At 33.5% G+C, this 27990-nt stretch overlaps 1 protein-coding gene across 7 annotated transcripts; it reads left to right on the top strand.

The window, feature by feature from the left end:
* Nucleotides 1-26169, top strand: LOC130621103 (uncharacterized). 7 transcript variants are annotated; one of them, XM_057436407.1, is made up of 4 exons: nt 5-109; nt 7435-7479; nt 19450-19557; nt 24929-26169. In XM_057436407.1, the coding sequence occupies exons 3-4, from the start codon at nt 19488-19490 to the stop codon at nt 26065-26067; spliced, it is 1209 nt and encodes a 402-aa protein (XP_057292390.1). In that variant the 5' UTR covers nt 5-109; nt 7435-7479; nt 19450-19487; the 3' UTR covers nt 26068-26169. The 7 variants fall into 7 exon arrangements, with proteins under 7 accessions (XP_057292391.1, XP_057292390.1, XP_057292389.1 ...); XM_057436404.1 differs by lacking the exons at nt 5-109; nt 7435-7479 and adding exons at nt 11572-14439; nt 14869-15474; XM_057436403.1 differs by lacking the exons at nt 5-109; nt 7435-7479 and adding exons at nt 11572-13913; nt 14060-15474.
* The last annotated feature ends 1821 nt before the right edge of the window (nt 26170-27990 follow it).

Genomic DNA, 27990 nt, shown 5'->3' on the forward strand with positions numbered 1-27990 from the left:
TTACAAACATCGTTCCATCTAAATGCTATCGCTTAGAAGGCATTTTAGGTGACAATCGATCAGAAAATCTGCTGCATGTGTGCTGTGGTTGGCGACTGATGTTTTTTAAGTAAGTTTGGTGACTATTTTTTAAATGTTCAAACTTTACAAAAATTATTATGCGATAAATAGAGTATTCGTTCTAACAATTTGTGTCACCTTTTAGTATTCTAAAGAATTAAGGCAAGCAATTATTCCTTTAACAATTTAGCTTTTTTAGCTGCCCTCGTGACGACGAGGAAAGCTGTAATGCTTGTTTGTTTGTTTTCTAAGGTATAAACATTGCGGCGTAAAGATAAATAGGACCGCTTTAAAGACCAACAATGTATGTATTTTTAAATGATATACTTCGATGTCCGTCATCAGATTCGCATTATAAAAACAAATAAAGGGTTTAAAAACAGTTTTAAAAATATGCACAGCGTGCTAACAACACACACTATAGAAAAATCACACATAATTTTGATTTGATTATATTATAATATACATCATCCCTGAAGATATAAACGATATTTATATTTTGATACTAATCTGTGACTTTTTTATATTCGTCTTTTATATTTAACTGCAGTGGGGCAAGACATTATTACAAAGTAGGACAGCTCCGCAAATTACAAAGTGGGGCAACGATGAATTACAAAGTGGGGCAAAAGTTATTACAAAGTTGGGGAGGTATTACAAAGCGGGGCAAGATAATTACAAATTGGGGCAGATGTTACAAAGTGGGGCAATTATTACAAAGTGGGGCCTAACACCTGTCCTCTCTATACCGCATTGTGAGTGTCTCGCTACCTCCGCAGCTAAGCTGCCATTTTGCGCGGACAGATGTATACGGGTATTATAATATAGACTAGCCGTTAATCCACGGATAAGTCCACGGGGTCGCCCGTCCTTTATATATCGCAATTCGTGTTTCCGTAACCAGCGCGACTTTGCAGACACACAGACAGACGACGCCTAATATTAAAGAGACTAGCCGGCAAACCCGGCGTTGAAACGCCGGGGAAAGTCACAGGTCAAGGTGTGATCCGGTGTCTGTGGAGCGCTTAATAAGAACCGTGAACTGTGCCACAGGATGAGGTGGAGCGCGTAAATTAAGTGATGCACATACACCATTATAGTGTTGCGACTGTCACATATTTTTCCAAAAATAACTTTCCCGCAACAAAAGCTGAAATAAAAACAGAGTTTACAAACCGTTGTTACTCCATCATAGCAAAAAAAATTTGTCAATATTATTTTATTTTGCAGAAAAAATTTCAGTAAACGTTAAAAAATTAACTGGGACATGGGGCTAAGCACTTAGTACAGTTAAACAGAGTGAACAGGCGTGTAGGGACAATACCCCTTTGAAAAAAACTTTCTCGCAGACTCTATTTAAATAAAAACAGAAGAAACAGGCCATTGCTAACACAGGGTTGAGCGGTTAGTACAGGTAAACAGTGTTGCACATCCGTACAGGCATGATTCCCGAGAAAGTTTAAAAAGTAATTGTCAATGGGCTGCCCCCTTAATACAGGTAAACCACATCGCACATGTGCCTAGGCGTACCAGCCTTTTCCAAAAAAACAGTCCGTTGTTAACACTGAGCTTAGCGCTTAGTACAGGTAAAATGTGTCGCACGTGCCTAAAGTTTAATAGCCTTTCCCAAAATACTTCATTTTAAATAAAGACACAGGAAACAGACCGTCGTTTAACAACACGGGATAGGCACATATGGCACAGGTACTGCGTGTCTCATTAATAAACTTTTGACTTTTGCTAAAGTTTAAATTACAGTAAAGTAGTAGCTAACTACTCAAATGCATTTAGTATGAAAAGATTACGTAAAAATTCTGTTGCAGTTAACTGTATTTGGTTACTTTTACATTTTAGCTAGAGTTGGCTAGGTAGTCACAACCAAGTAAAAATCAGATTGGCGAAAATAACACAAAAATCAGAAATGTTAGCTAACATCTACCTTGGTAGCCAGAATCTTAAAATTGGTTTTGTTTAAGATTAATATATGGCTAGAGAACGTGACAGTTAGAGGCAAATAAAACTAATACAAAGCTTTAGGTGGCTGAATAGTAGCTTAGCTAGCTAGCTAACTATAAAGTATAGGTGAATAAACATTTAAACAAATAGAAAAAAATACCTGAAAGTAGTTTTAAAAGAAACTGCAATCTTGTTAGAATACAAATAGAAGTATCAGGACGAAAAAATAAAGCAAACAATTAAGAAACTTTTCTTTCTCTAGCAAATTATACAATATTTTTTATTACATTATAATTATATAATGTATATATGCCTTGTACTGTATGCTACTACTGTTGTTCTACTACCGTTTTACAATATGTATACTGTACCCAGAAAAAAATAAATATATATGAGATGATGAAGGTAATGTTACCGAAACACGCGGCTTGGTAGGTGGCCGTGATTGGCGGAAGTGAAGGCTTGTGCTGCTGGGCTTGAACCACCAACTGTGCTCGATCCTGTAGTGAGAGAAAAGGCAATTGCAAACTCGTCTCACTATCGGACCAATAGCTCAGTTGGCAGAGCAGTGGAGCGCTAACCCAATGGTCCCTGGTTCAAATCCCGCTCGGTCCAAGTTTTCCCTTTCGCCGATAGAGATCACCTCCACTTCTGAATATTGTATATATATATATATGTATTTTAAGAGAAAGCGGCATAACTTTTGCCGGATGTCCGCCATTGTTGATGTTTAAATCATTTTAGTGCCTATAAGTGAGTTTTTTAGGGACCATGACTTTTTGTTAACAAAATAACGGTGAATGAGAACGACGGCCGAATTTCCGTGAATTCTTCGACAGGTTAACGACTAGTCCAAAATAATTATCCGGTTGTTTAAGTTATTAATTGATTTGTTAATTTATTGATTTATTTTAAAATCTTTTATTTTTCACACTGATTATTTAACCCTATTCGGTGTAGGGGCGGATTCCCCCTCCTTCCCTGACAGTTTTTTTATTAACTCCTTATTGCTACGTTATATGGCTATGAAACCTACTGAGTTTCAATATTTATCTATTAGACACCTGCATGCCAAATTGTCAGGTCCCATACCTTTCAGAGGCTTTGATATTGGCCATTACTGGAAACTACCCCTAAAAATCTTTATAAAATCCTTATAATGGGGAAAATTTAATAACTTCTGTTGGGATTATCTCTGGAAGTTAAAACTTGCAACACAACTTTGTTTTATTAAGAAGAATCATTTTGCATAATTTGGACACGTGATTAATCTGATTTTTCGATTTTGTCGGATTTTACCCGAAAATTGGAAAACCCCGGATTTTTGGGCAATTTTTTATGCGATCCACGTAAAAAACCGGAAAATATGTTAAATAAATTTTATTTAGCTTTCAGAAACTTCAAACAGAATGTAAAAATTCGCTCTGGAACAAAAGTAATCAAATTTTAAGCAGATAGTGGGATTTTTAACAAATTTCAAGCTTCTGATGACGTCACAGAAAATGTGCTGATGCAAGCAGAGATTTATTTCTGAAATTTTGATCCTTTTATGACGTACTATAAGTGTGCCAAATTTGATTCAATTTGAACAACCCTATGAAATTGAGGGGGGGGGGGGGCGGATTCCACCCCCGGTCATAGTATGTTCGAAAACCCCGGACCGAATAGGGTTAATTATGTCTCTAAATCTCTCTAGTGTTTTAATTTTATTGTCTTGCCATCTTTCTTTAGTTACATGCGAAAACAGCGAGCCTGTTCACAACTGCTCAGTAATCATTAATTGTTAACGGAACAACTTCTTGAAACCGAAACTAAATCAGCGGCATTTAGCTTCTTCGGTACATATCTCCACTGAGGGGGATAGTCACTGCTTAAATCTCACTAAAACGGTTCGCCACAAATACCTTGTATTGGAGACTACAACACCCTAACCACTTATACATATATCCATGCTGTCTGACCAAACGAGTAACTTGTTGAATTCAATCTTAAAAGTTTCTGCACCAAATAATTCCTAGTTTGATAGTTTTTACCAATAAAGGCGCCACTCTTGACTTTAATGCTACTAAGTGAACAAATATGTTCCCTGATTCATACTCACTTCCAGCAAACACCACACGGCACCATATGCCTCCGACGGTGCGTTTGTGAACGCATATATGTTACATTTCTTTACTTCTTCAGGGTATTAGAAGCATTGGGTATAGAAATGTTCTGAAGATCTTTTATTTCTTTAAACCATTGCTTTACTGTAGCAACCTGGTCATCCGCCAAATCCCAGCCTAATCTCGATATCCGTATGTGTTGTAACAATATCTTTACACAAACTTTGTATGATGCAATAAACACAATTGGATTAAAAGAAATCCTATATTTTTTAAAAAGTTACAGACACCTTGTATGAGAATTTTTTGGTTTTCCAAAGTACACCCAGAATTCTGAATGTTAACATTTCCACTTCATACCTTCCTTCCCAGAAAGTAATCGGATCTTTTAGCTCCACTTTAACTGCTTCTACAATCGTGGTCACAATATGCTGGTACGAGAGAACGAATTTCGAAGCTCGCCACCACAAGTAATTGCGTAGGCTCATTCTATATTAGATTCACACATCTTGAACTTGTCAAAGTTCACTTGACAATGTTCAGAGTGGACTTAGGACTTCTTCGAAATTCTTAAAATGTGCTAATTGTTGGTGGGGTCAGCAAGGCCATTAATCACGAATTTCAGGCCCTTCGTGGTCCCCGACGTGAATTATTTCGGTGTGCAGGCGTGCTAAATAAATATGACTAGCAACTTTTTAACCCTCTCTGCCTGGCCTACATGTGTGCCAAAGTAGCATTGACTGTTTGACTTTTTTGTCCATATTTAGATAATGAGTAAAAAACTGCCTTAGTCTTAAAATTTTTGTCCACGATTGTAACTCATCTTCATTAACCCAGCCGACACAAAGAGCTCTAAAAGACGTCTTTTAGACATCTTCCGCCAGTTCCGATAATCAATTGTCAAAGAATATCCGTCAGGGGGTGTAGGAAAATAAAATTACGACGTATTGAAATGAAAACGTCTTAAAAAGGCTCACCAAAATACATTAGTATTTAAAAATAATTAAAAGTGACGGTTCCAACTTTTAATTTCGTGAAAAATTGATTTCCGAAAAAAATAAGCATGCTAACTAAGTTTGCAAACACCCCCGTCTTTTTAAATTGAATTTTTCATATAAAAAACGAACGTCTTTTGAAAGACGCATTTTAGACCACTTTTAGAAATAGGAGAAGACGTCTTTTAAAAGATGCATTTTAGATGCATTAAAGCAAGAAGAGAAAGACGTCTTTTAAAAGATATATTTTAGATAACTTTTAGAAGTCTTTTAAAAAGACGTCTTTTGAAGATCTTCTAAAAGACATCTAAAATGCGTATACTACAAGATTCGAATTTATTTACTTTCAAAAGACGCTTAAAAGAAAAGCTTGAAAGACTTTCTTAAGAAGATGCATTAAAGACATCTTAATAGCATTTTGTAACAGAAGATTTAAAAAAGACGACGACTTAAAAACGTCCTATGCCGGGTGGGAATGATCATGCGTTCTGAAGAAACGTATTTAATTTCCCAAAACCTTTTAGGAATCTGGTGAAACTCATTTTTTAAATTACCCTTTGATAAGGTTGTTTGAATTAAATTGTTTTGATAAGGCACTTTGTTTCCTGGAAGTAAATATCCTGTTCAAGTCCATCCTAGTGGTGTAGATAAGTCTCGCAATTGGTTCCCCTGATCTTCCTCTTATTTCTTTTAAAGATGAATACAGTTATGTGTAATTAATTCCAATTAACATATCAACTATTAAATATGAACTTGCGTTAGGCAATTTGACATTCTTTAAGTGATCCCATTTGTTTGACAATGCCTTCATGTTTGGCTTCATATATACCATCATATTTCTAGTTACTCTATCGATGGTTAGTGCTGGTACAATCAAACTTGTTTTTGAACATATGTTTTATTGAAAGCAAGCACATGATTATCTAAAACAGTTGTTGATACTTTCTCTGTTCTCCATTAGCATGTTACAAAATCGTTTCTGAAGTTTTTATTTTCAGAAGTTATGATTAACGACAACATTTTGCTTTACCAGCTACAAAAATTGATCAGCTGATTAGGTATTCCACTTACTATCTCTATAATAACAGCCGTCGTCTGTCTGTCTCTGTGCCCCCCCCCCCCCCCCCCCCCCCGCTGAGTTAGAAAATGATGTTACGGAAACACGAATATCAAATGTAATATATTTTTATCCACTTTGTTGCAACGGATAAATAAAATGGACTGGCGAACCCGTGGATTTTTGCACGGGCAACGACTAGTCTGTATTATAATAACAGTATACGTCTGTCTGTCACGCAAAATGGTAACGCAAGTAGTGAGACGCTCGCAATGCGGTATAGAAAGGATGGGCGAACCCGTGGATTTTTCCACGGGGCACGGACTAGTGTTGTTAAAAAACGTAAATAAAAATAAAACCCTAAACCACTTAGAGCTCTTCTAAAATTGACAAAAGTGAAACTAAGCAGCTGTTGACACTTGCTAGCACAGCAATACAAAGCAATTTTTGTTTCTCAGTCTGCGAGATCAATCGCCAAACTGTGCCGAAGCAATCAAAAAAACGCGAAGCAAAAAGAATAAGAAAAGTAGATTATTCCTACGTACCCATCCCCTAATATCACTCTCTGCTTCCGTAAGTTTCTACAACTTTAGCGAGATTTTTCTTGACGTCACAAATTCTTTTGTTATGACAGCGTCTAAAAGTTCACACTTCGGCGGCTGCTGAAGTTGACTGATTTTACGGCAGAAAACAAAGGGATCAAAAGCAACAAAGTCAGCGAAATGCAGCAATATGTAGTTTGACTACCGTAAGAACCATAGTACCTCGATAAAGCACATCGAGGGAGAGTCAAGCTCCAGCGAATACACCTGAGTGGAGATTAAATTAATAGCCCGGGGTACTGGGCGCGAAAGAACCTATTATTAAACGGATATAATAAAATTATGCGTTGCTTTTAAACCAATTACTAGTTTTAGATACGCAAAATTGTCGCATTGACATTTTCTACTTACCAAGCTCCGAAGTCTAAATCAGCCCCTACTAAAAATTATTATACTCAAGAAAACACTTTACTAGGAAAAATATCTTTAAAACATTACCTGAAGCATTAATGTCAATTAGTAAAGGCTGATAGACGATCACATTTTCTCTTACATTCTCTCAAAGATATTAATAAAATAGTAGCATGACTAATATCTCTGAGAATATGTTATCGTGTATGAAACACTACCATGTTGATAACATTTTAAAAACAAACAAAAAATATGTTACAGCCTTTGAATAATGATGTACTAGACTTATTTCAATATCACCTTTTCAGGATTAGCTGTGGTGGCGAAAAATCAAAACATTGCATGAAAACGAGGTTAGTTTAGATAAAGTTCAGGACGCGAAGTTGTTTACTAGCTGTTCTGACCTTCATTATCAACAAATTTTGGTTTTATAATTTGCAACTGCCATGTTTAAAGGATCGTAGTGGATACAAGTACATAGGGGGTATTAGTAGCGGTAGTGTGACAAAAAATATAAATATTTAGTGATATTAAGTGTGTATTTGTGGCAACTTTAATGTTGGCTAGCTAGCCTATTATTTAATCCTACAAAAAGTTCATATTCTATACTGTAAGTTATAATATCTTTACCTAGTTTACTCAAACTTTATTGTAATATATATAAATTATAATTATATAATAAACTTTTGTGCGTATGGCTTATATTTAATACACCAAAAGAGCTACTTTGTTGATTTCAATTTTATACTCTTTGTAAGCTATTTTTTTCTTCTTTTTGACATTTTGAATTAACTTATTGTTGTAGAAGGCATATAATATACATGCATATAAAAAAATGGAAATTTCTGTTTTACCACTCAATTTTTACATTTTATAAGTTATTTGGAACAGAATGGTATGAAATAGACCGAAATACCTGATCTTAGTTGTTTTTAATTTGCAGGCTGTGTCTGTGTAACTTTAAGGGGAACATTTGGTGGAAGACAATGGCATGACATATACTGATAGAACTGATTTTTGTTGTGTTAGATGTTATATCTGAACCATTTTGACATTTTTATGTTAATTTTGCGAGGAAGGACTATATATATATACACAGAAGAAGAATTCAATTTTACACCTTGCAAGCTTTGTTTTTCTATGTTTTGTATAAATTCTTACTGGGGAAATGACTGATCCTTCTCGATTTAAATTTGATGTGTTCTAAATCGTATATAGTTTTGGAAATTTTGTGTAAGATTTAATGGGTAAGGGCTAGATGCAATATGTCAAAAAACTTTTTTTGTTGAATCAGAAGCACTCCCTACAACCATTTCTTTTTTTTACAGTTTGTGAAGCTTTTGTGAGGAAAGAGTGTATGCAATATTATCGAAATAACTGATTTTTGTTGCAAACTGTTTTTCATTGGCATTTTGGATTAAAATATTGTTTTAGAGGGCATATGCAGTAGATATATGTACCGAAATAATTAAATTTTGCAAACTTTGATTTTGTCGTTACCTCTCATTTTTTACATTTTGATTAAACTTTTGTGGGAGACCGCCGGTATGCGAAGGACCAAAATAAGAGATTTTAGTATTATTTAGAATTTGTATTTTGTGTTGCAAAATTGATGCAAAAATTGACATAAAATGAACTTATATAAAGATTGATTGCTGTTGTTTAACATGACTCATTATGACTTATATATATATTTTATGAAAATTTGTGACAGAATACTATGTGAGATTTGAAATTTTGTTTATTTTATTGATGGTAAAACAGCATGCAAATTGCTAAAAGGACTTTATTAATTTTAGATTTAAACACCGTTATTTTGTTGGCATTTTGTCTAAAGTTTGGTGAGGAAGGACCGTATGCAATATATCAAATAATGTTTTATTGCATTATAATTTATCGTTGCAATCCCTTTTTAACACCTTAGATAAAAATTTCTACTTAGGCAAAATTTATTGTTTATTTTTCACATTTTGTGTCAACCTTTGGCAGGGTTTGCAATAAACTAACTGATTTTAACATATACAATGAGAGAGATTTGTGTTTGACATTGATCAGCTTTTTTTTTTATATGTGGCGTTTTGAGTGATTTAAATTTTATGGGTGAGATGTATGTTGAAATGCTTTTAAAAACTTTTTTCCGAATAATTTTCGCATTTGTCAGATGGTCAGAGCAAGTAATTTTAGTAGATTCAGATTTTAAACGTCACATACATACTGCAGTTGTTGAAAACCTTAAATTTTTTTGGTCATTTATATAATAATGCAGATGGAAGATGCGCACTGCTGTATTGTTTGTTTTTTGATGGACATATATCTGCTACATAAATTAAATGGAATACAGTGGATTCTTCCACGGGAAACAGCTAGTATAACTTATATAATTATAATTTATATATATTACAATTATATAGCTAGGTTATAACTATTTCCCTAAAAAAGTTAGCTAACTTTTCATCCTACTAGGTAGATATTATATATAGGATATTATAGCTAGCTATCTACACAGAAATAATGTGGTGTCCAGATAGTTATTATTGTCACACCCCATGCTAATATGCTTTAATCATTGCGTTTAGTATACATTTATAATAAACATATTTTTAGCTCAACCTAGTGTACTTAGTAATCACAAATTTTATATTTTTTCGATTTGTCTTTACAGGTTCATATTAGTATTGTAGGTTTATCCCTCCTTGAAAAATATTTAGTAGGTGTAGTGTTGCTCTCTTCTCTAAGAAAATAGGTTCAAGGTTGTTCTTTGTGGAATTAACTTGACAGAGCAAGATTAGGCCTCTATCAACTATTATAACAATGACAGTGTTAAACTTGTAAGGTTTTGTTGTCTGCGTTATCCTCAAAAAAATAAAACAAAGCCATTTATTAGTTGTAAGGCCGTCTGTATATATTTAAAACTTTCTTAGGCCATCTGGTTAAGCTATTGTGGTAAATCGATCGAGTATTAAACATATCTAGCTAAGTCAGTGCATAAAATAACATGTGACTTAAAATAAATCGTGACTGGTTTATTCATCTACAATTCTCTTAGGTTTCAAAAGAATCACCTCCCCCCCTTCAAAAAATAAATAAATAAATGCCTATTTATTATTATTTGATTAAAGTACATAGTTTTCTGTATAAAAAATCTATTGCCCTCTTACAGTAGAATGCTTAAATTTGGAAGCTCAAGAAATATAATACAGAAAAGTTTTTATGTTAATTTATCCGATTTGTCTAAGAAGAGCATCATTTAAAAAAATATATTTTTCCATAAGTTGTTCATCTTTGCTTTTAGGTACAAATAAATTACAATGCCCATAGTTATACCTGACATGGAAAGAACAATCTGGCAATACTTATAGAAATACTACTGATTGACAGAGCAATTTGTGAATTTAAAAACAACAACTTTCTGTAGCTGCAACTGTAACATTCATGCAGGCCATGATTTTTAAAAAATCAAGGGTCAAGGGTACTTATGAATATATAAAAGTTTATAATTTGTCCATTTGACAAGCTAATGTGAGAAATAATAAATTTAAATAAACTATATGTGCAACACTTCGCTGACAAATTAAAATTATCTCTAAACCAACCTCGTTTTCATGTTAGTATGTCTATTCCTGTGTAATTTGCGGAATGGAAATGGATATCGAAATAGGTCTATTTGATTCTGAAAGTGTAAGGTTACTTTGAAAGATACCGACCGCCTCTGACATTCGAACACGTGTATATGTTTTCGACGTGCACTTTTCTACGGATTTTAAGTCGGTAGAACTTTAAAATGGGCTCCTTTTGTCTTTTTTTACCACTGAGACTAGTGAAGCACTAAGAATACCAGTCTAGTGTTGCGGTCGTAAATTATTAACTTTTTAATGTTTATAACACAACTATCCAACTAGACCAAGGTATAAAAACCTATCATTTTATAAATAAATAATTTTGCTTTATTATTTTATGTTTAGTTGGTTTTTATCTAGGTTTCATATAATTTTCCTACTTTCATATTTTTCTTTTGTCTTTGCTGTGCAAGTTAAAAATAATTAATTATTAATTTCGAGGCCGATGACCGAGGACTGATAGCTATTTTGAATAAATATTTTTTAAAAGCTATTTTATAAATTTTTTTCATATATATAATTTTAAACGTTTTTTGAACAAAAGCTTATTTTTTCGTCAGAAGAAGAGTCTACCACACAAATTTGACGCCGTTTTACTTGTTTCTCTTTGTCGTGATGAATGTTGATGTCAAAAACGGAGTGGATTTAAAATTATAAACAAAATTAAAATTATCAGCATTCCTTTTTTATTCGTGATAAATTATTTTATATAAAAATGTCCGAACAGTTGTTTTTCAACAAATATTTGCATCAAATGTAGGGCTGAAATCGAGACAGGAGTGGCGTTTGTCGAAGACGAGTAAAAAGAAACGCAAAGGTAAATCTGTGATTTTATTTCAACCAGCAAAATAAGAGGTGTAATTTTGTCTTTTTAATGCCGTCGAACTTCGTCGTCGAACGAAGCGGGTTTTTTTATCTTTCTCTATTTACTTTGTTTCTGTGGTGTGCCCAGTGAAACAAGGAATGGGATGAAAGGAGAAGGAAGACGTTACCGCGACAGACCAAAAACCTCAGTCTTAATCTTAAGCGCTCGTGGACTGTTATTTCTGTTCTCATAACAGTGTCTTCCTTTTTTATATATGGTCTATATCTGTCAATCTATTCCTAAAATAAAAATGTGAACTTATTTTGATTTTAATATCTACATTTAAAGTTCAGTGTACAAGATTTAATGATAGTTATAGTTGTTAAAACGTATCTTACAAACATCGCTGCTCATTCGTAAATCTATTGAAATGAGCGGGAGATTTTTTCCCACTGTAACGGCGTGGCTTCCATATTTCTTTTAATTTCGCAGAAACTCTCGTGTCTATGTTTTTTTTTCTTCGTTTTCTTGAACGCACATTGCAGCTGAACAAGCCAGAATCATGCAAGTTGACGCCTCCTTTGTTATTTGTTTTTCTTCTCTCTTAAATCTTCGTAGGGCTTTGAAAACTTGTGTCATTTATAGCTATAAAAATAGTATTAAAAGTGTTGAGTATTGGAAGGTTAAAAAGGACTTAATTGCTACATTCGTGAATGTGGAAATCCTTACTACGATAGAAATAGAAATAAAACTGGGATTTGATGACAATGACAATTTTAGAACTACAAATTCTACTCTCGTCTCTGATTTTCTCTTCAAAATAGAATGCATCAGAAAAGTTAGGAAAAGAAAAAGACTGGTGAGAGGTGCTGTACCTAATAAATTCTCATGGCAGAAAAAACCCACCCTATCCGTAAGACTTGCACCCAAAATGAGTGAGGATATCCCATGTTCTGTCTCAGTAGTGAAAGCAAAAGTGGAAGAAAATTTTTTAAGGGTCTATTTACATTACATGAAGCCATTTACGCCATTTAATTTTAGTAATAACTTTGCTTCTGATTGCCCGGGAAGAATGAAAATATCAGCTTTGACATATTCTTGCATGTAGATTTCAAAAAATGTTCACAAGAAGTTGCATCAAAAGTTGTTGATCCGATCAAAGTAATAAAGTAATTGGTTGTGAGGTGTATTCTGCATAGCTTTCATAGTTCTTTGCACCATTTTACATTATTCTGAGATGATATTAGCTTCTGAAAATGAAAAGATAGCTTATTGTGCATAAATTATTACTAAATACTCGTGGAAAAATCCACGGGTTCACCCATCCTTTATATACAGCATTTCGTGTGTCTCGCTACTTTTGTGCAAAGACTGTTAAATTTACCGCCCGTTATCAAAATTTGATCGTGTGAAATCGAAGTTGTGAACTTTATGTCTTGACCTGGTGAGTAATGTCTTGTGTTGTCATGGTTTTTGCATATTTTATTTAGTGTCACCAAATGCTCGTTATATATATTTGTGTCATTAGGGATTTAATTTGTCTATATGTATCTGTTTTATATTCGAAGAAGGATGTATATTTTCAAGATTCTTATCACTGTATAACGCGAACGCGTCCGTAGAAAAACTTTGTAAAAAAGTTCAAAAAGTTAACAAATTCAAATGCCAGTGCAATTCGTTCGGGAAATTTTAATAACTAAGAACGCAATTTTATTGAATAAAATATTCGAATTGTTGTAACTCATCATCAGATTCATTCCCTATGAAACAAATAAATAACAGTTTAAAAAACTGGCAACTGATTTGACGTAAATTGAGACTTACTATCGCAGCGTCTTGGCATAGAATGGCTATCGGACAGCTGTCACTCCATGCCGATCGTGAAAGTGACATAACATGTATCGGATAGCTCTTAAAACGATATTTTTTTAAATGGAAACAGGTGCGGCATGCTTGAACTTAATAAAAGTAATGACAACTTGTTCAGTTTTTGTTTTTTGCTCAAAATGGCGTCGAGTAAAGTTGATTTGAGTAAGCAAATACACCGGCTCACAGTTTCAAAAAAATACTGCGCGCGCATATCATAACATTACGTAATACATATGCGCGCGCAGAAAAGGCAGTAAAGTATCTTTCGCTCAGAGAAGTCAAAGGCAAAGAACGTTTTATTTCAGAACTTATACTTACATTTTTCAAGAAAATCTGGTTATAGTGGATCCACCAAGTAAAAAAGAAAACGGGTTACGTATGCAGTTTTGAGTTGTGCCAACAGCGAGTACAACCTTGAAGTTTGGAGGGAGAACGTCTGTGATGTTTACAATGTTACCAGACGTTCTGATGCATGCTCATGTAAAGAACCTTACAGGTGAGAAAATATTTTATACAGGTTTAAGTTTATAGCCAAAAACTAGCAGTAATTAGCAAATACCAAAGTCAATAAAGGGTACCTTTTAGGTCTTGCTAAAGGGCTAGCTACCTAGCTATACATACTATTTTTTATTTTATTTTTAGCTAGCTTGTTTACCTTTCCTTCTAAAACCAAGAGATCTGATGCTCATAATAAATGGAGGCAACTTATTAATTGTGCCAGCCCAAAAAAATCCAGCAAAATTGATGACAGTTACTCAAACAACGGGTTTGTTCCAAACATTTTGTTGGCAGGGAACCATCATACGAGCATCCTTATCCAACTGTATGTCTTGGTTATGAATCAGCTTCAAGGACTGAGAAGTTTTTACCCTCTGCAACACGTCGACGAAAGTTGTCATATTCAACATCGTCATAAAAAAAGCAAACATCTAAAACAAAGAAAGTGGATCCCAATATTGAAAGTCCTTGTATTAGTAGCATAGCATCAAACAGTGACATTAATATTGATATTCAAATTCCTGGTAAGCATTGAATCTTGTATTTCTTCACCATTACCAGAGTTATTGTCACCTAATAGTACAGTATCATCTAGCTTTTCACCCCCACAAGAGATGATTTCACCTAACCTTGTTTCACATCAAGATAATGCAGATTTTACAGTTTCGGATTCAAATAAGGAAAGAGAATTACTTTTAAATCCACTCTCTGAAAATATCCTGAAACTAAAAGCCAAAAACAAACTTTTGAAGAAGAAAATCGTGTCACTTACTACAACAAAAAAATTAATTAAAAATCAATTCAATAAACAATCTGCCACCCGTAATGTGTTACATCAATCTGTTAACAATTGTTCATGCAAGTTACCTCCTGGTAAAAAAAACGAAATACGAAAAACAAAACGGATTGCAAATTTAAGAATCCTGGTTGACTCAAGTTTTTTCGTATCTTAGGTTCAGAGTACCCAATCAGTATGATTAAACTGTTTGATGATGTTATTGTGTGCGGAGCGTTATGTAACCTTGGCAAATCTATCATCTGATGTATATATGAATATATATATTCAAGATTTGGATTTCAACATATAGTATGGAAGACACAAGCGCAAAAGAGAAGTTATTTTGAAGATGTTGGTTGCTGATTCTAATAAAAGAACAAACAAGAAGAATAAAGAACGAAATCTGCCAAGATACTGGGCAAGACCCTGTAGAAGTAATGTCTGCTTCACAAAAAGATATTAAACCGAAAAATCTTCAAATCATCGGGACTCTCCCACTGGTTTAAATTTCATCTTGCACTCAAACACGGGTTTTTTGATAATAGTATCCATGGTGGAGAACACTAATGCAAACAGCACTTCCCGTATTAAAACGAATTAATAATAGAAACTGTTTCCATTAAATAAAAATATCATATTGATTTTTGAGACGCGACGCTTCGCTAAATTGTCTAACGGAAACTAAGTCTAAGTAATTTTATGTTTTATGTTTTCTTTAGAATTAAAAGCTAAAGTTAGAAAGTTGTTGTGTATATATAAAATGTATTCTGAAAATAATATGGTAAGTTTCAATTTTTTAAGGTTGGAGGAGGAGCATAGTTCTTTTATCAAGGTTTTAGAGTTAGAGTCGTTAGCCCGTGGAAAAATCCACGGTTGGCCCGTCAATCTTATACCGCATTGCGTGCGTCTTGCTACCTGCGTAACTAAGCTACATTTACCAAAGTGGATAAAAATATGTCGTATTTGATATTCGTGTTTCTGTAACATCATTTTTCAACTCAGCGGTGGGTCCGAGCAGAGACAGACAGACGACGGCTATTATTATAGAGATACTAGTCGTTGCCCGTGGAAAAATCAACGGGTTCGCCTGTGCTTTATATTTACCCGTCGCAACAAAGGGGATAAAAATATATCGCATTTGATATTCGTGTTTCCGTAACATCATTTTCTAACTCAGCGGGGGGTCCGCGCAGAAACAGACAGACGGAATACGGCTATTATTATAGAGACACGTTTTTTTTTATGACCACTAAAAAAATATGAATAAAAGTAAGAATATTAAGGAGAATTAAGGAGACAAATTGATATTTTTTTAAGAATATTTTGCTGCGAACGAGAAAAAAAAATATAAAAAAATAAGGATAATTAAGGATAATTATACAAATATACATATAAATTATGCCCTGAAAGATAGAAAATATAGGATTTTAAGTAACAGAGAAATGTCTTATTTAACTGATGATGAATAATCCATGAACACATTTCCAAAAAAGTTACGATCAGAACAATTAGGAAATAAGGAGAAAATAAGGAGAATAGCTAAAATTTCAATTTTTTGTAGTATAATTAAAGTACTTTTAAAGAGATTTTCTTTTTCTAACGTTATTAAGGAAATTAGGAAGGAGTGGTCACCTGTCATAAGAAACCTGGCGAAGGGCCTAGTTCTAAAAGTTTCTTATTTAGGTTCTTAATTTTCCTACGGTTTCTTATATCAAATAAATAGCTAGTTCTAAAAGTTTCTTTAATCTTTGGACTAGTTAGTTTTAAAGTAAAAAAATAAAGCATTTTTCGTTTCAAAGTCTCTCTCTAGTGATGATTGTAACATCTTCTTCAATTAATTGTAAGAATTAGTTAGAAACAAGTTTTTTATTTCAGAAATAGACATAGAATGTAGTAGTAAAAGTTTCTTAATTTTTGAAGATTCTACATGTAGGTTTCTTATAAACATGTTTCTTATGAAAAAACCGTGTATAACTATTAATTTGTATATATACTTTGAAGATACCGTATGTTATATCGGCGTTGTTTTGAACAAACAATGTGGTGGTTATGTCGAAGTCGCGTAGATTTAAAGGCATGTTTTGCTACCATTTTAGAAAAAAAATCGAAAAACAGGGGGGGGGGGTTACAGTAGAACGACTTCACATGTGAAAATATATGGTACACGACACAAAAAAAAAACGATTTTTATTTTCTTTGAAGTGCATTTTCTTGAAAGTACTTCCCTTTTTTTTACTGACAATCAATGATTCCGTAAAAAAACACGTTTTTGACAAATTGACCTCCCAAAAAAAACAAAAAATGCTTTTGACAGTCGTTGAATATTAAAATACTATCCTTTCCAAAGTGGAAACAATAAAAATTAGAAAAATGGAAAAACCTTACCCCTGGCAAATGCACTTCAAGTTTGATACACTTTGCAACTTTTTTTTAAATAATCAACGTAAATAGAGAATTTCCAAGATAAGAACGCTGTATTTTCGCTTCGTTATCGCAAGAACCTTCTTTCTACTAATTTGAAATTCGAATGTTTATATTTTTAGTTTCGTGCGAAAGATTAGCCAGATAACATTCTCGTGGAAGATATAGGCATCGGAAAATCTTGTTTTGTACTTCTATTTTGTTTCATACTACGATTATGTACGAATTGTACATTAACAAAGTTATGTTTTCACAAAAGATAATAAGAAAGGAGAGAGTTCATTGCTGCTTTTTTTTAAAAAATCAGAGTTTGTAAATTTTACCCACCCCCTGGTAACTTAATTAGGATTGTCGCAATGATGCCCAACTAGATAAACTTAAAGCATAGCCTTCCACCCTTGTACAATTAAAACAAACAAACAGACTGGAGACTAAATTGCGCATGAAAAAATTCTTCCGCAGCGCGAATTTTTTGTGAAGATTTTTGTAAAGAAGAAAAAACGCTGGAAACTTTATCCGGGCTTAATCATTGTATAACGAGGACGTCACACATAATTATATTTTATTGTTTTTTAACAAATCAAAATAACGCATTTATGCAGTCAGGGGGTTAGGGAACGCGAAAAAAACGAAAAACAAAATGTCGCTCCCCATGAAAACGTTCTACGCGACGATTCAACGAAATAGCTGTTATCTCTTCAAATTGCATAAGAAAACAGTAACAAGTAAGTTTTCTGTTAACTGTTTTTCATGTTAATGATCTATTTTAGAATATTATTTACGTTAGTGTATTTTTCATTTAGACAGATTATCAACAGTGACAATAAATCTTCGTTCTGGCTATGGACTAACCTTGAGCTAACCATAGTGCGTATGACAAACTGTAAACTGAGCCCGTAATGAAAACGTTTATTAGCTCACCTATAGCTCATTGTTAGCTTAAAAAAGAAATTTTAGATAAAAATTTAAAAGAAACATGAAATGGAAATAAAAAAACGATATGAACATGTATCATTCATCCCTGGCACTCGCTGTTGTCATCAAGTTATAGCCATTTATGCAGTTAATTATAACGAGAAGTTAGATCGATATTTTTATTTAAGGATATTTCGTCCAATATGTATGTGGACATTACCAACGTATAATGCGCAAAGGTTCACTATTATATATCTAATTATTATTATTGCTGACAAGGGGAGAAATATTTGTATATCTAGCGACTATGTCATTCTTACTAGTCATTCAGGTGTGTTCCTGGTGACTAGGTTGTGTCGTGATCTATGTTATGCGTAGTCTTGTGTTACGTTTTCTGTATTAATATTATTTTATTAAACTTGTTTTCGAGAAATTTATTAAAAATATTCCATTCTTAAATTTCTGCTCTTAAAATATTTTACAAGAACGTTCTTATATGTATGAAAATCCTATAATTCCAGAACATTTGCTTTATCAATAAAGTTGTTAACAGCCGGTGTATATTTTGTCCTTAACATATCTTTGACTTTTAATCGTTTACTCGTTTTCTGTATGTTTTCAGTTTTTCAGAAATGTTTCTATTTTGGTTTGATAAATACAAACTTCTTTTAAATCATGCAGTTTTTTGGGGAATGTTGAGTTAATAGTTTTTGTGTTACATATCATTCGATCATAATTACAGATGGAAAACAATAATTGAGACGTAATCCCCTAGTATGTCGAAATAGCACGAAACAACCGCATCTTTTACATGCTTTTAAATCGTTCGTTTAGGATTCCGTTAGTGTGTATACAACACAGACTTTCAGTGTTTGCACGTTTGGTTCACAATATCCTCCACATTGCCAATAATGTTACTAACACGATAATCCTCGCTCACCCTGATACTTATATTTATCGTTTTGTTTAATGTTTTCTGTTCTTCTTTCCAAAGTTAACGCTCAAAGGTAAACGAAAGGAATTATCTGTCACACTGCCTTCCTTTTCCGACTCGAAAAAGTTTGAAGAACTGGTAGAACATTCACTGATATCACTTATTGTATAAATTAATCTAACAAATATCTAATGGTAAATAAACAGGAGACTGCATCAAATTTACAAACGCGCTTTTGATGACTTTATTTTTCAGCACACACACGTACATAAAATACATTTAATATTTATGTCTAAATGAACTTGTATTGGCAAACAATTTTGAGGTTCCCTTTTAGTGAATATTTTAACCGACAATTCAAAAACGATGGTCATTTTTTGAGCTTTTTCTGGAACGGACCAAACAGCACCAGTTGAACAGTAATCTGCAGCTACTGCACCGCAGAAGTTTGACAGTCAAATAACACGATTTGATATTTGTTTTTAGGTAAAGCAACTTTGATCATTTGGAGACTTCTAATAAAGATGCGACGATCTTCACGTTTTATTGCTGCACTTATTGTCATCTTACTGATCTTGTGTTGGCTATACTTTAGTAAGACTTAATACTAACTTTGTATACACATTTCTGAATTCTCATCTGAATTCTATGTCTTAGTTGGGATACCAGAGTTGGTGTAGTGTATCATTTTATAATCCCGTGGTGGGTTGGGATAACAAAGGTGGGATTACAAATTTGAAATTGCAAACTACGAGAGGGCGAGGGATTACGAACTGCGATAGATTTGGGATTACAGATGCGACAAATTCGATTAATAATTTCAAAAGGATTACAAAGGGAAACACTACAGTTGGCAGGTCAGGTGCTATGGAGTATCATTGCGTTTTTTTACAAAATAATTTCCAACATTTTTTAGGCACTTTGAATACCTGTGTATCTGCAAAATTGATCTTTAGGGAATGAGCCTAAAGTGAACCTAATACCCTGGTGAAACAAGTGAGTGAAATAAGGGTTGAGATGTTAAATGTTGAGATAATTACGAATAATAACCTTTTCCAAAATGGTAGCTGAACTGCTACTCAGCGCAAAAAAGGTACAAAATACAGGTGTGTTAAACGGGCGAAAATATATGGACTGGTAAACTAGTTGATTCATCAGGGTACGCTAAATGTGTCTGTCACAAACAAACTGGATATACTCTTATCAAGCGAGACATTTTATTTCGACATTAACAAAATACAATGAATTGACGTCATCAGCGTTTTAAAAGTTAAAGCCATTGCATTGCGCTAATGATGTTGGAACTAAATAACTTGGGTGGAAGTGGAAATAACTGACGTCATCTTCCGTACGTCTAACTAGGAATTATCTAAGGTCGAAATTGGTCAATTTTTTTAAAGCTGGGTAGGTTCACCTTTAACCCTAATTTCTCTTTACCTGTTTGAACAAAGCACACGATCCTATACATTATTTTGATTTCGAGTTCTACACAACCTAGGTAATGGATCAGGAAAATATATGGGCGTAACATCGATGTCGTCATTAAATTGTTTGCTTCTCTAACCAAGTGAATTTTTCCAATTCAACTAAATTTTTTTTTGAATTTCGTAAATACGTTGCCTCATTATAAAATTTAACAAAAAAATCGACTTTTTAAGCTACACGATAGGTGCAACAGGCTTATTACTTTTTTGGTTCAAAATTAATGCGTTAGGACGGCGTTATTGCTGACGTCATCAATTTTTGAACATGTTATTTTTCCGGAATTAAGTGGATTTTTTCACCTGCTATTTAACTAACCTTATATAATAATACGGCAAGTGAGTTGTTTAAAGGTTTTCGCTATTAGTAGCTGACATACTTAGGCAAAAAGAGGTTTCCAATTAACCCGGGAAACCCTGAGATTTAAAGTAGATCTTGAAATCAAAAGAATACAAGAAGCCCTGGGTGCTCTAAGAATTTCCGCGCGCTACCAAAATATTTGATAAAAACCTGCTAATTCGTTGTGTTATTGTGCCAAACATTCGAAGGGGTTTGGTGCATGAAACTCTGAAGATAAAGCACACCAGTGACATTATATCTTACAACAAACGCAAACAAAACGAAACGTGTCATTGTAAACTCACATTTTAAAAGAAATTGCTAACAAAAAATACAGCCTATCATTCATGGTTAAAAGTCTTGCGATTGAAACGTTTATGGTCTTAAAACGGCATTAGTTGACAAAAAATCAAAATTTTGATGTGACCATTTTTCAGCATAATTTTTTTATTAACTGTGTCAATTTTTGTCGAAAATAAAGCAGTTTTAATTTTTGGATAAATTTTGACCTGAAATGACATTTAGGTGACAAAAAATCAAACTTTTGTACCATCATCATTTTCAGCATACTTTATTTGTTAACTGTGCCAGATTTAGCCGAAAATGAAGTGGTTTTAATTTTTGGACCAATTTTGGCCTAAAATGGCATTTAGGTGAGAAAAATCAAAATTTTGATGTCACCATTATGTTCAGCATACTTTATTTGTTAACTTTACCAATTTTTGTTGAAAATGAAGTAGTTCTAATTTTTGGACCAATTTTGGCCTAAAATGACATTTAAGGTGCAAAAAACAACAATTTTGATGTCACCATCATGTTCACCATACTTTTTTTGTTAATTGTGCCAAAATTTGTCAAAAATAAAGTAGTTTTAATTTTTTGACCAATTTTGGCCTAAAATGACATTTAGGTAAGAAGAAATCAAAATTTTGATGTCACCATTATGTTCACCATACTTTTTTTGTTAATTGTGCCAAAATTTGTCAAAAATAAAGTAGTTTTAATTTTTGGACCAATTTTGGCCTAAAATGACATTTAGGTAAGAAGAAATCAAAATTTTGATGTCACCATCATGTTCAGCATACTTTATTTGTTAACTGTTCCAAATTTTGTTGAAAATAAAGTAGTTCTAATTTTTGGACCAATTTTGGCCTAAAATGACATTTAGGTGACAAAAATCAAAATTATTATGTCACCATTATGTTCAGCATACTTTTTTTGTTAACTGTGTCAAATTTTGTCGAAAACAAATACCAATTTTGGCCTGAAGCGTCAATACTAGACTTCCCAGTAGTTAAGGAGCTTGGGTACGAAGTTTACATCTGTGACGAACCAACGTGAAATCCCAGGGTCGATTTTTTCTCAAAAAATGCTCCGAAAGAAAAAAACGACGGTTTTAAAGAATTCCCTACGCCTTCGGGCGCGGAAATTCAATTAGGGAGTCATTGGATAATTTAAGATGTTTTTCGTCGGCAAATTAAATGCACGTCAAACTCGTAATGTCTTGTCAGTCGCCAAATTAAAGATAATTAACTCCTATATGTACGGAGGTGTGGCACCCGAGGGCCAAAATATGCTGATATCAGCAGCAAATATCTGAAAATCATAAAGCAGAACCACATTTTTTTAAAATTACCCAGAGTTCCTTGACGTTGTCCGTCATTTTGGCTAGCGCTGAAACTTGTGACTGAGACGGGGTTGGAAGCTCAGGGATCGTGGCTTGAAACTAAAGACATGCAAAGAAATGCCATGAATAGTACAAGGGAAGGAAGAGGAATTCTTAAGTAATTTTTTTCAATGGATTTACAAGAATTTGAGGTACCCCACAATGAAAAGTAAAGAACAAAAACGCCTTTCCGATGTCTGATGATGAGGGATGGTCACATCTGGATAATATTTATTTTGTGATTTTAAGCTACCTAGCCAGTACCATGCCAGCACTCCAGGGCACATTTGTTATTAAATAATTAAGTGATAAAGTACAAGAGCTAAATATATTACTTTAATGTAGCTAGCTGCACAAAAGATTTTTCAAGGCATTCTGTCATTTTAAATAAAAATAGCTAGGTAGTTATTTGGACCTCCCATAGACGAACATTCAAGACTTGAGTATATATATAGCTAGTTAGGTATGCAAGACATTGCATGTTGGTAAACATGTTTCCACGACAAACTGAAACCTATATTTCATAAATAAATTTCTGCATGTATAAATAATTTTGTAGATTTTCAGTTTTCTTTTATGAAATAACAAAATTGGGAAAGTATAGCCAGAAGTAATATTCGCTTGAATTGGGAAGACCTAAAGTCTTCAGGTTAAGACTTAGTAAAGCGTAAACTGTTTCACATGGACGACACTTAGTATAATGTGTTACAAATCCAGTGGAGCGCTTATAGCATTAAGAATATCTTTTTCATAAACCAACATTCACAGGACTTATGATAAAGATAAGCCTATTGTTACTTCTGCAAAGCAAATACAGTTGTTTAGCATTTTTTATTTTGCATAAAAAGTTCCTGTGAATATTCAAAAATTAATTGTGAGTGGCACCAGACTAGGCGATTAGTGCAAAGTAAACGTGTTGCAGATCCAGGTGGACAAAAAAATAACTTTCTAACCACTTTGTATTTATACGGCATAAAATTTAGATTATGTATTTAGCACTGTGCTTTAGAAACACATTCCCACATTCTCTGAGCTGGATAAGGTATTTAGGACAAACGTGGGACACATTTTATCTGTTTGAATTATTTTTAAGCCTGAGAATCACTTAGAATGTTTTCTGTACACATGGCTTGTCAAAATTGGTATGCTGTCAAAAAAAGTTTATTGGTGTCTCCAAAAATGGCTAAAATTAAGAACTCAGAAACTATGATAGTAGTAAAAAAAAATATTTGGGTTCATTTCATCAAACTGGTATAAAAACATGTAATACTAAGTTTCAAGTCATTATTTCAATTTTTACTGAAGTAATAGGACTTTTACTTATTACACCAAAATTACTGCAGGGACTAATCGGTTTGAAATTATTTATAATATTTTAGTAACAAACTTTTTCTCTTGATGTGTTTTTATTTTCCTGCAAAAGTTCTTGCATAGCTTATGTATTAACATTAGGATAAGAACGAAAAAGTTACTGTGAGACATGGGTTTTACACCTTAAAAATTTCTAGCGAGAAATTTGAAAACTAATGAATGACAAAATCGCAAGTTTATATTCAAATTTTTAATTTTTGTTAATGTAAAAGTAATCCACATGAAAAAAGTTTCTGATGCTTTTTATGAAGAAATCTTCCATATTAGCCATATGGGGTAATTGATAAACAATGCATTTTCCTGCAGGTGTTCTCAAATATGTGTAATTTTCCTCTTTAAGTTTTGACTTTTAACCCAGCTAAAAAGCTCAGCCTTGTCCTTTCATGCTTAGTCTAGCTAGCTATAGCGAAAAAGTTTAATATTCAAACTTGACCTATTTTACTGAGTATTAAGTAATAAATGCTAGTTTAATCCTAAATGTAACTATAGTAGCTAAGCTACCTGTAAGAACAACATCAAACAACATCGAGGTTGTTCTCTTTTGTAAACAAACCCATTGGTATTTTTGTAATAAGTACTAAATTTTATGTGTTCATTTCTTGCGCTTATGAGTGTAACCAAAGTGCCCTGTACGTAAGTCCTAAAAACTTATGTCATTGGCTCACTCTTTACGAATGACACCACGTAACAAAGGAAAACCATGCTTTGCTATTTCCCGTAACCTATACCGAGATTTGGTTGTGATATATATCAGAATTAATTGTCTTTAAGTAAACCATAAGTTTAATATTTTTCGTCCGTCACTAAATCAAATGCAAGCTAAGCTTAGGTTTACTCCAAGCTGAGCAAAAGAAAATCTCCTGATAAAAAGTCAGAAGTTTTTAAATAATAGTAGATCAAAATAATGTACAACCTGACTATTCGGGTTTTTTGACCAATCTGCTCCTTTATAAAATTAGACTACAGGAAGGTCTTTTTCATGTCATATGCCTCAGTGCTGAAATTTTTGCTAGAGTTGAGATTTTTTTAAAATTTTGCTCAGTAGATCACGTGCATGTCTTATCTATATGTAAGAAAGAAAATCCGTTTACTGTTTCCATCACCTAGGTAACGTTACACTAAAAAGGACAAGAAAAATCCAACCAGAAGAAAACAAGGACAAGGAAATACCCTTAAACACATCTGCCAGTATTAATTTACCGGATGAAAATGTAAATTTAGAAATGTTAAAAGAATTTGAACTTCGTCATACACTTGTTCCACCAATACCCTTAAACATATCTGCCAGTATTAACTTACCGGATGAAAATGTAAATTTAGAAATGTTAAAAGAATTTGAACTTCGTCATAGACTTGTTCAACCAAACAACACCTGCCTTTCAATTCAGCGATTAAAAAAGATTGTGTTAGCTGTTAACTTTAACTTTCCTCATTACGCAGCAGTACCCTTCTTAAAACCATATTATGAACCTGTTTTTGGCAAAGTAATATTCTGTGGACAAGACGAAGACAAGAAACATGGAGTGATTAAGATCAGTGAAAACAAAGGTTACCAGGGTTACCTATGTGTTACCATGGCAATAAAATTATATCCAGGCTATGATGGTTATATTCATACTAATGATGATGTGTTGATTAATTGGTGGAATTTATTAAAACTTAACGATTCTCAAATATGGACATCTTCTCTTTTAAACTTGCACAGGGCGTACGAGTTTGGCAAACCTGTGCCTATAAATGACTGGTACTGGTGGAATGATCAAAATACTCCTGCAGCATGCGAAGCAGCCTTTCGTGAAGTAAAAGGCATAATCAGCAAACCGGAAAATTTATCATTTTCTGGCGAAATATACTTACGGAGGTACTATAAAAACACTAAAAATAAAGATTTGTGTATTAACGGTTTTTCAGACGTTTTTTACATTCCCAAAGAACATGCACCGGCTTTTCAAGTATTTGCCGAAATATTTGGTAACAAAAAAGTGTTTTTAGAAGCTGCAGTTTCCACTATTATGACTTTTCTTGTTAACGATACTAATTTTATCCAGTTACCAGGTGTCTATCTGAACAATGCCTATGGATACTCAAAAACTTATTTGTCAGGTGAAGCATTTTACGAAAGCTATACTGTTGATCTTTACGTTCTGCATCCATTCAAATTGGATGGAGCAATGAAGAAAGCTAATCGAAATATGTTTAATGAAGTGGTAGTAAAATATGGCGAAAACTACCGTAAGGACTGTTAAGTATCGTTTTTTCAAAAAAAGTTTTAATATTTTTATTTGGATTTTTATATACCTTATGAAGAAAAAATACTTCAGGGAAATACGATGGCAGCTTAATCGAAATGTTTAATTTTTTTTTTTTTGATGAAAACATCGATATGTTGTAGTCTTTGCGCACGCAACAAAATAGTGCTAAACCTGCACAAAATCTTCGAGCGGCAACTCATTGTGACGGCTTCCAGGTGATAAACCAATTACAAATCCTGTTTTTTATGAATACTTTAATTGGAGAAACTTTCGCGAGAGAAACTTTCGCGAATTCGCGATTTTTCGGCATTTTCGCAAAAGTTTATCTCGCGGGAATGGGCAAATTTCTTCATTCGCGAAACTTTATCTCGCGAAAGTTTCCAAATTTCTTCATTCACGAAAGTTTATCGAGTAAGCTATTTTATCATTTTTCACCAAAAATGCACAAAATACTTATAAATCTTATTTCAAGAAAGAAAATTTATAACATTTTTAATTATGCTAAGAATTTTGAGGATTTTCTAACTGAATAATTCTTGTTTGCGAAAGTTTATTTTGCAAAAATTTGCGGGTTTCTTCATTCGCGAAAGTTAGTCTCGCGAAATTTTCCGAATTTCTTCATTCCCTAAACTTTATCCAAAAAATTCGAAAGTTTCTCCAATTAAAGTAACCAATTTAATTTCTGCGAGGCCTTAACTTGCTGAAGAAGAAACATGCAATCAGAGCTACATAACGAAGGTCTTTGGCTTGGACGTAGTGTTACTGAAGCTTAGGAAGGGGGGGCATCTTAAACATTTTTTATTCCTCTATATGTTAAAATAAATATTTCACCATGCTTTTAACCATGAACAAATCCGAAACAAACCAGTTTAAACAAAAAATTTGGCTGCTAACACACATTACCATCCAATCTAACAGCTCAGCTAATGTTTTTTTACAGCTTGGTACAAATTCTGTCATCTTAGTCAACATTATAAGTTTAGGTGTGACATTTAAATATTTAGTTCTTACTTAAGAAAGTCACAGCTTGAATTATGTGGCTACCTAGATAAAAATGGATAGAGTCACATAGGGTTGCAACATCATCTTAAGTTGTTCACCTCGCAGATGTTTCACTACATCCTTTACTGTGTTATTATAAGTTTACAATAGAAAAGTCAAAAATAACGTGAATATAAATATTTTCTTTATAAGCAAGTAACCATAAAAATCTTCGTAATGCTCAGCGCCATATTTGTTGTTAATAAAAAAAATGAAATGGTTGCAAAAAACACGCAATCTCATAGGTTGAGTAAGTCTGTTGTACCAGGGCCTCGTACGCGTTTCATCTTCATATAAAAAACGCTACAGGCCCTTGGTTCGAGGTTGGAGAAACACGTCACACTGGAAACGCTGTATCGTTGAAAACGCTTCACTGGATTTGCGCCAATAGTGTTTTAGTCAGACCTGTTGCAATGCGGTAATACCATCGAGACTACGTAACTTGGAAACAGTCATAAATAATTACAACATCTTCCCAACCTCGTCCCCAGGCCCATTTTTCTCTTTTTGACGATCTCGACGGCGAGAAGAAATGACCCTGGGCCACACTGGTCAGTTCTGAGTTCTGATTGGTTTCTCAAGTTTCCGTTAATTATGAAAATAAATTAATTTATGTGTAAAAAATTGAATAATAACACAAAAACAATAATGGCGGCTAAGTTTATGTGCGAACGGGACGCTGGAATGTTTATGTTCTGCTGGACTGAATTTATTTTTGTGAAAAATAAAATATTTGGCATTGTTAGTATAGCTTAACGTGCAAGCAAAATTAAATAGCTTTTAGTTGTACCCAGAGGCTGTTAAAGTAAGCTTCTGTTTTTTTGCAGTGCAGTTGAGGAGGTAGCTACTAGACTCTAAAGCTAGCTATGCTAGCTT

This window comes from Hydractinia symbiolongicarpus, chromosome 12 (assembly GCF_029227915.1).
Source record: "Hydractinia symbiolongicarpus strain clone_291-10 chromosome 12, HSymV2.1, whole genome shotgun sequence".
Classification (NCBI taxonomy): Eukaryota; Metazoa; Cnidaria; class Hydrozoa; order Anthoathecata; family Hydractiniidae; genus Hydractinia; species Hydractinia symbiolongicarpus.